General features: G+C 44.9%; 1 protein-coding gene across 1 annotated transcript in view; it reads left to right on the forward strand.

The window, feature by feature from the left end:
* LOC142584978 (uncharacterized) overlaps positions 1 to 12,551 on the forward strand; it is a 308,939-nt gene that overhangs the window by 232,458 nt on the left and 63,930 nt on the right. The window contains exon 4 of the mRNA XM_075695378.1: positions 6,297 to 6,414. Coding sequence (XP_075551493.1) covers positions 6,297 to 6,414 — 118 coding nt within the window. The remainder of the gene's footprint in view (positions 1 to 6,296; positions 6,415 to 12,551) is intronic.

The raw sequence follows: 12,551 nt of genomic DNA on the forward strand, positions 1-12,551 counted from the left end.
AAACAGCCTGCAATCGGCAAGGCGCTCGCATGCAACGAAGCCCGTACATTTTTGACAAAGGCTGTACGTTCCCACTGGGACTTTCGGTGTGAAAATCGAGGAAAGTATCATGTCACCAACGGTCGGCACTGTTTATGTCTACTTCTTATTAGTTATGTGTGTGTGTCAGTGGCGTAGCTAGAAATTTCGTTTGGGAAGGGAGGGGAGGGGGGGGGGGGGCTCACGTTGCAGCTCGGCCTCCTCCTCATATAGTTTGTCGAGGCATCAAATACATGAACAATGATGCACTGCCATTGCCAAAGATGCTGCAAACGAATTTTGGAACGCTACGCACTGTCAAGACAAGTAAAATATGTATGCTTCCAAAAAAGAATGCACCCCTATGTCCTGAAAATTGTGCCCGAAATAACTGATATCATTGCTTCCATGAATTTTTTGTCTATTTAATAAGTAAAGAAAATATCACACGAACTTTAGAACCATATATTCGAAACGAGCAAAGCAGTGCATGTCACTGGTATGAAATATGTAAAGGCCGTGAAATGAACAAGTTGAGGACAAATATTTTAAAGAAACCTTGTCATTCAAGAACTTTGTTTACATTTTTGTACATATGAAACGGCCAGGGAAAAATCTCAATGACGCTGTCCTTTGTTCCAATGTATTGAGCAGGAGCAGCTGTCACCGGTCGTGTATTGTAATTGCACCGAAATTATAGTCGCAACAGAGAGCACATATAAAAAGCAGGAGTTGTGCAAAATATACGACGGCGAGTCAAACGAAAGTGAGCCAATGAGAACAAACGGGGTACATCTTTTAAAAGTAGCCTCCATAAGAATTTAGACATTTGTCTCGCAGACTATCGAGTCACGTGATTCCCGTCTCATAAAGATCACTGGGTTGCTGCTTCAAAAAGTATGTAACTGACTGTTTCGCGTTATGGTCCGACGTGAGTCTGGTTCCCTTGAGCTGTTTTTTCAACTGCCCCAAAATGTGGAAGTCGCAAGGCGACAGGTCTGGGCTGTATGGTGGGTGTTGCAGCGTTTCCCCCTTTGAACTTTGGCAGTCAACTTAACCACGTCAACGACGTAGGGACGGGCATAGTTGTGGAGAACGATGACTCCATGAGTCAATTTTCCACGTCCTTTGTTCTTGATGGCGACACGCAGCCGATCCGGCGTTTCACAATATCAGAAACGATGTATAGTCTATCCATGTTTAGCAAATTCGACCAGTAATGGCCCCTGAGGATCAAAAAGAAAGTCAAAAACACCTTTCCGGTGGAAATGACAGCCTTTGCTTTCTTTGGGGGCTGGTGAATTCAAATGTTTCCACTGTAAGCATTGCCGCGGTGTTTCAGGCTCATAATAGCGGCACCATAATTTGTTCCCGGTGACAATTGCAGACAAGAAGTCGCCACCCCCATTGTGATACCAGATCAGATGAGTCAAGGCAGCGTCGAACCACTCCGTCTTCTGGCGGTGGTTCAAAACCTTGGGCATCCATAAAAACCGATAAGCAAAAATCGATAAGCGAGATGTTCATGAATTATCGTGTGAACCGAACAGTGACTGATGTTCACACTCTGCCAGTTCATCGATGCGTATCCTTGGCAACAAGCAACAAGAGGTTTTCTATATTTTACAGAGAAACCAGCTGTAGACTTACTGTCCCCGTTCCTCTCAATCACGGCGCAAGCCTTTCCAACTTTTCCGGTAGCACAAAAAAACGACGTCCGCATTGAAACCTCTGGAAATTTTCTTAAAACGATGAGACAGTCCGTGGACGTAGTACGTAAGGCACGACTGAAGCATTGGCGTGGCTTGTCTTGTTCAGTTTGGCTTGTCTTGGTCAGTTTCCCTCGAAGGACGAGATTTTATCCTTGCGAGTAGCCTCTCGGACGCCTAGGGCAGCATAAGCGCTGGATGGCCTGCATCATTGAGACGGCCCAGCTTCTCCTGAAAACTATGAAAAAACCTGTGGGCACATGTCCGCGGCGATGTGTTTCAGTGCTTCACCGATTTATTCCACCAAGTATCCTTGCACCCCTTAACTTGTCACCTGGTTCAATCACTCAACATTCGGTTGGGGAAGGGTTAGACACTAGAGTGGGAGTAAGGGACGAGAAATGTAAGGGAGGAGAGGAATGTCCAGAGAGTGGTGCGAGGGGTTGGGATAGCCACCGCAGTAGACGCATGACGGGGATCTCCCGTAAATGTACCTTCAAGGAAGTGATTGCGCGCAGGAGCGCGTTTGCTTGCGCCTGGCGTATACGAGCGTGCCTTACGCTCTGATTGCTTTCTATGAAGTCGGGAGAACCTGCACTGTCCCATCCGATATGGAGCTAACGCGCAGTCGCCTTGGACGGGCGTGGGATGTCGGAACTCCAGATTAACAAAAAGATAACACGCAGTAAAGCAGCCTTCGTCTTTTTTTTTATTTACAATTACTGCCATCTTGCATAAGCAAGACATAGCAGGAGTGGGTACATAATTGTTGAAAACAACGAAGGATTAACACACATAATTGGGTAGTTCAATAGCAAATTGATCAAGAGGCAATTCACGCAAGGACGCTTCAAGGTTATTCCAAAGTTCTATGGTGCGGGGCAAGAAAGAAAACCTAAAGAAATCTAGGGGTGGTTTAAGGGGAGCAAGGTTCAAGGGATGGGTCCGCCTGGTACGGGGTTCTTCTTTTAGTAATTTTGATTAGTGTACAAAGTATTTAAAGGTTAAGATACATTGTAAACGTAAAAAAAAAAGAAAGGAGTTTGGCGGCAAGCGCCATCACCCCGATACATAAAGGGTGTTGATATTATCACCACCCTCAGATGTAGTTACGACCACGCGCGAAGAGGATCCCGTTGAGTCTGCGGTTCCGTAACAGCTTGGAAACAATCAGAATTCCCACGTAAATGCTGGGCCAATGAGCGTGATCTGCATACAACTTCGCAGGTTGAAAAAAAAAGATAATAATAAGAGAAACGTCGTTTTATGACCCGGCAATCAGAGAACAATGCACGGAAGGAAACCACGGCACGGTCGTTTAAACAGTGGCGCCTAAATTGGATACAGAGATGCGCACCCAGATATAGAGCCGCACGCTCACATAATCGGCGAATTACGCCCGTAAATTGTTTTCAAATGTGCCACCGCAGGAATACAATAGCTCACAGCCGTGTGCGACCGTTTCGCTCGAAACGACAGAAACAGACTTCGTGGCGTTTACGATTTAGCCTAGTAAGCGCTACGTGACGACACCTCGACTTGTGTTTTTTTTTTGTCGGGTTGGTAGTGGGAGAGGGCAAGAATTGTCTTTCAGCAACTTTTCTGCCTCAATAATGCACCATAAGATGCCTCTCACCAACACATTTTTCGGTGTTGCCGTAAAACTGGGATCTTGGTAATGTGCGGAAGCTCAAACATGACATCAAAAATACGACTATAAATCTCTGAAATGTGAAAAATCCCGGCGAAAAATTCAGCGTTGTTGATGGAATATGATCACGAGTAGCGATTTTTAAAGTGGGAGATCGAAACAAAAGAAATGAGATGAGTCTGAGATGCGGTCGCGGGAGATATGACCTAGCGCAACTTGTGTTGACGACACTCTTAACGTGGCAAATAACGAAGGAAACAGATAATCGATGTTGAATGGCCTCAGATTTCCACAATAAACCTGTCCAGCGACGCGCTGCTGTGCCTCATGATTCCTAAAAGATCCTGGCTTTAAGAGGAAGCTTTAGCTCGGGCCCAACTCCGACGCGGCCTATTCAAATACATATAAAACGCAATAACGTTTTTCTGAGATAACCCCTGGGCCGATTTTAATGAAGTTTGATACATATGAGAGAGAAAGTTAAATTCTAGTGACTGTTGTAAGCGGAATTTCCATTCACGGCCTGAATTTCGTGAAAACTATATTCAAAAATTTGAAAGCTAGAAAAATATGGAAGCACGATGTTCATAGATTAATAGCTCTGCATCAAAAACAGATATCGTGGTCCTGTAAACTGCATCTATTAGAACATTCAAAGCTGACAAATTACATATGTCAATTAATATCTTACATGAATGTGTTATGTTGTGTACAAGGGTTCTGAAAAAGCTTTATTTTTATATGACCAAATTTTTCGAGATTCATGTGTAGCATATCAATTTTGTCCGCTTTAGATGTATTACTATATGCAATTCACAGAATTGTGATATCGTTTTTCATTGCTGAGTTACAGAGTTGTAAACTTGATAGTTTCGTTTTCTGAAAATTTTCGATTTTTCCCAATTTTTAATAAAAGATTGACGACCTAAATCAATAATTCGATACCAACAGTCACTAGATTTTAAGTTTTTCTTCTGACTGCAGCAAACCTCGTCAAATTGGGTGCAGTGGTTGCCGAGAAAAACGAATTCTCCTTTTACATGTATTTAGATAGGACCACCGGAGCTAAAGCTTCCTCTTAATGAGAAACTGGGGATGATAGCCCATAAGCTGACGACCCTGAATGATGTGATAGGTATTGGGCCGGTGGAAGGTGAAGTGCTGCGCACAACGGTAACGGAGGTGCGACTGCCACATACGCGCAGATACACAGACGTAAGAAACAGGTGTCGTCAAGTTGTTGAATTTGCCAAACTTCACTTCCCTGATTGTCGTAAGTGTTGTAATTAAACACATCTGCAATAATGGTTTTAAGATACGGTATACGCCAGCCCGTTCCCTAAGACCGAAAGAACTGTACGTAATCCCCAAGACGGCAACAAAGTACAGAAGAAGAACGCGGCAATATTATGTTCCAGCCATATTTATTAAATTGCCAAAGCCTATGTTAGAAGCAAACACAAGGCGTGGGATCTAGATATTACTCAGTATTTTCGAAGTTTAAAAGAACATTTTGTACAACTTCAATGTTTCGTTCCGACCCATTAATAGCTAACTCCGCTAGTAACCACGTGAAATTTTCACTGACCTGACTGTCAGACACTGCCAGTCGAGCCCTCTGAGGCTTTGGTAGGTCTGCTATCAGTTATTTTGTTTTCCTTTATGCACACTAAATATGGTATTGTATTGTATTATATTGTATTGTATTGTATTGTATTGTATTGTATTGTATTGTATTGTATTGTATTGTATTGTAGCCGCTAAAACTACGTGCAGAGAAGGCCTATTTACAAGTAGCCCCTAGCCATCCAATCTGCTCCATTTCGCCCTCGCTGTTTGCGTACCGTGGATTTGACATTGGCCATCTTGCGTAGGGTGCATTAAATGTGTGCGAAGGCGTCTAAACGTGATCAGGCCCATCGCGCCCTGCTTACCTTTCTAGAGTTAACTAATTTAGGTTCACGTTTGTAGCGTGAACATTCAACATTCTGTAGTAGCGTGACCTTCAGTGACCGGCACTACTGTGTGTGATCTGTACTGTGTTCTACTTTAGTCTTTAGATTTGTACTGTTGCTCTTCCTTTCCTCTTTCCTTCCCTTCTTCCTATCTTCCATTTCTGTGTTGCTGTCACCTCCCTTCAGAACAGTAGGCAGGCGTTGTGCCCTTTCCGGTGGCAGTTTCCAGCCTGCTCCTCGCTTTCCCTTTCCTGTTAACTGTGTATGTGTGTTCAAAACTAATAATAATAATAATAATAATAATAATAATAATAATAATAATAATAATAATCACAGGAGCCCTATCGCATTGCGAGAAGGTTCGCCTGTAAGGAAGGCACCGCAAGTCCTCTACGTGCTACTTTTCTTCGCCTCTTGTGTTTTTTTTTCTCTATATATTTTAACTGAACAGTTCCAGTTTTTTATCTCGGTCTAACAGTATTGCTATGTATGTGTGTATGTGTGTGACTGGACACACTGCCCATGCAGGCTCTACTTGAACACCGCTCTCACCACTCGTTGATCCACAGTGCAGTGAATGCACATTTCAGTTTTTTTTTTATTTAAGGACTACTGATTGTGCAACGTTTTAAAGGACTCTGCATGTGCGAACGCCTTACATAAGTGACGCTGCCCATGCCCCTGCAAGCGTTCGCCACGTCTTCCAATAAACTCTCCATCTGCATAATATTTCCTCTGCCCGTTCGCTTCCCTCAGCGTATGGCCAAGCATGCGCTTTTCTTCTGCAGTGGTTCACATCTCTGTTCTTTTTTTCTCCCTATCTCTGTAGTTTTTAATGACATACTCGTGCACTTGGTAAAGGAAGTGAAGTAGTTCATCATGGCGCTGCGTATGCATGCAGTTGGCTCTTCTCCCCACATGAGCCACGTGTGCTTTATCGCAGCCCCTTCCTGTGCATTGCAGGAGCGTTGCGGTCGCAGCGTGATGGGCCGCACCTGCCACTCGCACGACGACTGCTTCTGCCCGGGACTGAAGTTCTTCTGCTCGGCCGGAAGGTGTCGCTCGCCGGCCTCCAGGAAAGGTGAGCGATCGGCTCGTCTTCTGCTACTGGTGGCGTTACAATACACGCCCCAGCGACGGCGCCCTCTGGATAACAAGAGTGCATCTCGAAGGTCGTGCTTCTGCTGAATGCGGTGCGCCGGGAGAGATTGCGGAGCCGGAAACATATATCTTGAATCGAGCTAGCTGTAGTCACACATTCCGAAAGCCCTTGACGACGCTAGAGACGGGGACGAAGCGCGCACAACGCGAGCACCCGTGTTGTGCGTATTTCGTCCCCGTCTCTGGCGCCGTCAAGTGCTTTCGGAAGTAGGTCACAGACGCCATGTTTCGGACCCCACCTTTTATGGCTAAAGAAAGGTCATGCAGGAAAATTCAGCATACTTAATCGATTCATTTCGCAACGAACCATATTCAACTCATGTACAGCGACAGTAGCGGGCTACATCACAAGGGGCGCCGCCATATTCTCAAAAACTACTTTTTTCACGATGCACATGTGTGCTTCGTCCGCTGTAGTATCACCTACTGTGGCCTCTGAAATATAAACACATGCGCCAACAATCTCTGAGTCTGTGTGGGACACCATACCCCGCGCAAATGGCCAAGCTCCAACGCTGCGCGTTAGTGTAGCGGTTAGCGCGTCCGCTGCGAGTCATCGCAGATGATGATGATGATGATGATGATTATGATTGTGGGGGTGGGGGTGGTGGTGGAGATGGTGCGCCTTTAAAACATGACTTGTATTCCCTATGGGGGATGCATTGTATTCACAGTTGACGACTTAAGAAAGACGAACTTGAAAAGGCTAAACAGCGAACGAAAGAGTAGTGTGTAATGGAGAAATGAGACGAGGTGAATGGGCGATTACATTTTAGAAGAAATAAAAAAGCAGATTCATTTAACAAATTAGGATACAAGGAATCTAGAAAATTTACAGTAAGAATTGTAAGGAAAGTAAGAATTACCATGATATGCGTTTTGGACCTTCAATGAAATCGCACAAAGTGTCAAACACGTCCCTCTGTTTAAAACCCAGCGCCTATGCCCCGAGGCAGTGTAATACCCTAGCACTTAAATTCAAGCCTAGTTTACGAACCGGTGCATAATTGAAACGTCTTCGTAAAAATTTCTTCATAGAAACGCCGGTAGGAAAGCAATGCTTATTTTCGAAAACACGTAAAATTTACAAGCAGTCGTCACATTCCTGTTTTTAGTTTTCATTGTGGTTTCACTGTAATTTTGATGACAAAATTTGTTGTCTCATTTCCTCTCTTTGTTTTCTTTCTTTATTACAGCCAATGGAGTAGAGATGCCTATAAATTTGTTATGTCTGAGCAAGCAAAACAACAAGACTGGCATTAACAAAGTCAAATCTTAGAGTAGCGAACAGAGTGTACAAATTCGCATTGTGCCGCATTACCTTGATTCGTTGCAGTAAATAGATTTAAATTACCGTACGGGGCCGCAGTTCATATGCTTATGTGCTGTTTTATTTAGTTGTTTTCCTTTGTTTTGTTTTGTTTGTTTGTTTTGTTTTTGCAAGAAATGCATGGGTAAATTAAGCTATTGATAGTATCATAATGAAGCGTGATTGTTTGGTTTTCTTGACACGTAAAAATAACTACTCTGCCATGGTGCTTACGTTTTAAAATGAATTTTGCTGCAACTGCGTTTTGGTTTTGATGTTGTTCGTGTTGACTGTTGTAAATCCACTTACGTACAGCACACGCCGATGCGAAACTGCGTGGGCGGCAGGGACCTCTGTCACGATGTGTGCCTTTAGTCCTACACCTCCTCTCACATTTTCAGATAAATAAAAAAAGTCAATCCGGCTCAGGCAAATATTGCTTTGGAACTCACGTCGTATGCTGTGTTGATCTACTTCAGCCGAGTGATAACGAAATGAAACCAATAAGATACGGAGAGGTTGACTTGATGTTTATGTTCGTAGGGACAAGATAGATCGGTAAAACGAAACAGGACGTTGAAGACGAGACGACTTGGGCCCTATATGGTAAAACTATTCGAATGTATTTTTATTCCAATCTCCTGACGTCAAATTTACGTAACCGCCGACGCAAACATCTGGCCTGAACTGCCCAATCAAACGCTGCCCTCGTTTATAGGAGGTCACTTTTGTTTGCTTTCAAAAAGAATAACATTGCCTAGATTGAGCAGTTCTTAGCTAATTGGTTGAAAAGAGGGGAGGAGCACGCTCAAGTGGAGAGGGTTCCGATGGGGCCGAGCCTGCACAGTGAAAGTAGATAACCGGATGAAGAGGGAGGTGCTGGCACCTGCGATTGGTTCGCTTTCTCTTACTTAGCTTGCTGTGGCCGGTCTAAAATCATGGCGGCATGCAACGTACACTTAAAAATGCCGCTAAAACGGATCCTCAACAAAAAATAGTTGGCGGAGGGGTGTCGTATACGTGCCGAAAGGGCTCGGTCACGTTATACTGTCACGCATAAAGTTTTGTTATACGCAAATAAACCCACACTATCCGGCGAGTGCGAGCAGACAGTGCCTGAGCGATCGGCGGCAGCCATCTTCTATTCCTTTCGAAACGGAGCAGTCTCCGGCTATTCAGAAAAAGATCCAGTCTTTCTGCGGCGTCTTTCTGCGACGCGAGGAGTTTTCGAATTTTTGTGACGTCGAGTAACAGACAGGTGAACTGGTTGCAGCCTAAAACCTATTGACCAATAGCAGAGGATTAATGACAAAAAGGCTTCAAAAGAGAAATAATTATTTTTCTTTTGTTCGTTCGAATCATGCATAATCATACACGTCATGTCATATTGGGAGCTATCGCGGTTTTCGCGACGTCGCGTGACAGACAGGTGAAGTGGGGGTGGTCCAAAAAAGTTTTTGACCAATCGCGGAGGGCCGATTGCCGATTTGGAATAGAGAAGTTTGTAATAGCTTTACATTATAGCGCCCTTGGTCACCGATGGGCGGCTAGCTCAGAGTCAGCGGCTGAGGCATACGGCATTGCACCATCAAGCTGTGCTGGCGGAGTTTCATTCGCACGTTCTCTTTTGTACTTATTTATTTGTACAGTCGGAAGCAAAAGTCTAGAGACCCCATCATCAGCAAAAAAAGAAGAAAAAAAGCTATTCTATCACAGCCGTGCAGCGTGAACAGTCTCATTTGCCTCATTGGTAGAACAAGCGTGCCCCCGTGTAAGCTGTACCATTTGAGTTCATCCCACGTACCTATTGGATGCGACGAAAAACCAAATTTTTGTGGCATCTGTGGTCTCCAGAACTTCTTGTTTTAAAATAAAAAAGCTTCAAATAAAATTCTGTCGGTTTGGGTGCCAACTTAGGGTACAATTATCTTTAGGCTATATGTGGCAACTCGCGGTACCAATTGGTACGATACTTGGCGGACTGCAGACAACCCTCCTCCCCGGTATACCCCTGTAGTCCACCAAATTTGCTGTTCTTGTTGGGACTACATACATTATGGCTAAGTGGGAGATGTGCTCAACAAGCAAAACCCTTGCGATCTACAAGGTTGTGTGTTGTGTATGTTTTTTTTAATTTTGTTTTTCTAGCGTGCATCCGGCGCAAGCTTAGCTAGCCTCCGGAGTGTTAACTTAATGATTGGCCTCTAACAACCGTGAAACTGGTGCCGTTGATTCCATCTTAGTAGATACCTTTAGCTGAATGTCGCATGCGGTCCGCTCCGTTTCCATTCTACGTGCACAGACACTGCATTTACCTGCTTTGACTTCGAATTTTTAAAGCGCGCGTCTGTCAGGGATGCGAGAAATCCTCGGCCAGCTTTGCTGCAAAACGAGCAAGAAGTCAAGGGAACGCACCGACGCGCACGGCTCAGTCGTCCCGGTAGCGGAGCGACGGCACCGTTCCATCTTGATGGGCCGCACAAACACCCCCCCCCCTTTTTTTTTTTATTCGGCCGCTGAATGGCGTCGACATACGGGTGCGAGAATCGAGAACCTGGGGCGATAATTCTGTCGCAGTTATTCTCGTTTTATATTCTTGTTGCCCTTCATTACTGGCTGACAGGATTCACCGCCCAAGTTGTCATCGGTATATCAGCTCAATCGCGTGTGATAGGAAAACAATATATTAGGCGAAAGGAATCCTTGCACGATGCGACACCGGCACTTCTTTTGCTTTCCACGCGGTTTCGCTGCAGCGAAAACGTTCTTCACAGGGCTAATAACCCACGCCCGTATTCCCGAAACTTTTCTTTCCTAGAAGCGCTTCCTCCCTGCGCTTCCTCAGGCTCCCGCCAATCAGGATAGGCGTGTGAGTGATAATGAAATGAGCACCGCGGCAATGGCCAATCCTGAAGAGCCCTCACAAATGTTTTGCGGACGCAGCGTGCTCTAGAGTTGGCGGGCTCGGGTAGATGGTCTTTCTCCTTTCAAAATTTCTTGAAGCTGCTCCGAAATGTACAATATGCACGGAGGGCAGCCACATAAGAAGGCGCGGTTGCTGGTAAACAGCCCCCGGCCTTTTCAGTTTTCCGCGAATAGCCTCTTCCTACACGTCATCCTGCTGTTGGAGCCACTTCACCATCCCCGCCATTCAATCGGTCTGGCCGTCATCTGCGTCCTCCTTACCACATTCCTTACAGCTGCTTTCCCTCCTCCTTGTGCTCCCGTTGAGGCGTTGTTCGAAATTCCGGAGCGCGGTATACTGTCGAGGCAGCCTATAACCGAAGGAAGAGCGCGCGCAAAAAGGGGGCGTTTTCTGCCAGCTGTCGCCGCCACGGTTCGTAATCGCGCAAGGCCTCCTGTCTGCTTATTTTTAGCGTTCTCGAAGCGGGTCCCCTGTACAATGACGCCTGCTGGCGCTTTCTACCTCTACGTTCCACTGCGAAGACCTAATATACCCACTGGGGCGCATTCTCAGGCCAACTAAGCCGCGTGACGCTTCCATCATTAATTCAGTCATCGCTTCTTTGCTTTCTTTCTTGTTTCTTTGCTTGCTTGCTTGCTTGCTTGCTGGTTTGTTCGTTTGGGAACGTCCTCTATTCACCTTATTTGCACTTCTGCTATCCGGATATTTTCAGACCTGTGACTCTATATAGGCTATACGACGGGATACAGAATGAAACAAGTTATACGATGGGACGGCGTAGCACATCGTAGGAGGAGATACGACAAGAATAGAAAATCCGGGATGGGACACGGTAGTACAAATTCGTATAATTAAGAGAGAATAAAATAGGATAGGTTGTAATAGCACAGGGCAAATTGGGATAGTATAAAGATTACTATATTTCGATAGCAACATTATGGTTATCGGGCGGAATGAATGAATGCGTCGAAACCGGGCGAAGCACGGCGAACATACATTGGAAACAACTTTCTATAAGAACGCCGCTTAACGCTTACGAAAATATGAGCTAACTGGCGGTTCTTCGATTATTAGAAAAAATGTTTGTAAAAACGTAGTAACGGGTGTAGTTACTAACTTTACTTCCCGTTACTACCTATTAGCTAGCTGTTTGTACTACCTTCGATAATTAAGACTTAGTAGGTGCTGCCTTTGCTAAGCGGTTTCTAGGTTTCACAGACCAGTTAGTAAAAGGTCTAAATGCCCCGCCTCACCCATGGTCTATTATGACGTGTAGCGGCTGTCTTAATGCGATGTTTATATAAACTATAGTCCCTATGTTGGAATACTAGTTATGTGCTGCGTTGTGGCGAACACAAAGGCGCATTGAACATTATACAAACATATGTTGATATATTTCTTCGTGCATCGAAATACATAAGTGTCCGCCAGTGCTACTTGTGCTTCCAAAGCTAATATATGATGATAACGTCGGTGAGCCAGACGTGTAACCTATAGCATCTCGATCAGTGCATTGTGGGATGCGTTGTTCCCTTTTAGTCATTTGCTTATTTCTGTACAGTGCAGTTTTATTACATGCAACTTAATGATCCCACCACGCATGACCCTTACGTGCCATCATTTTATTCTTGCTACAGTATGTGTGGCAACGTGGTACTCGCTGTTTCTATCTCTTTCATTGCGGTGTAAGTGCCGCCTGTCAGCATAACAGGCCCCACTGATTTGTGTGGGTAGCAGATGCCACTATGCCGCTTACCTTACCATGCATGTTTCGTAAACTTCTGCCTTTGCTAGTCGTATCAACCAACTCCTTTGGGTAGTA

Source organism: Dermacentor variabilis, chromosome 6, assembly GCF_050947875.1.
Source record: "Dermacentor variabilis isolate Ectoservices chromosome 6, ASM5094787v1, whole genome shotgun sequence".
Classification (NCBI taxonomy): domain Eukaryota; kingdom Metazoa; phylum Arthropoda; class Arachnida; order Ixodida; family Ixodidae; genus Dermacentor; species Dermacentor variabilis.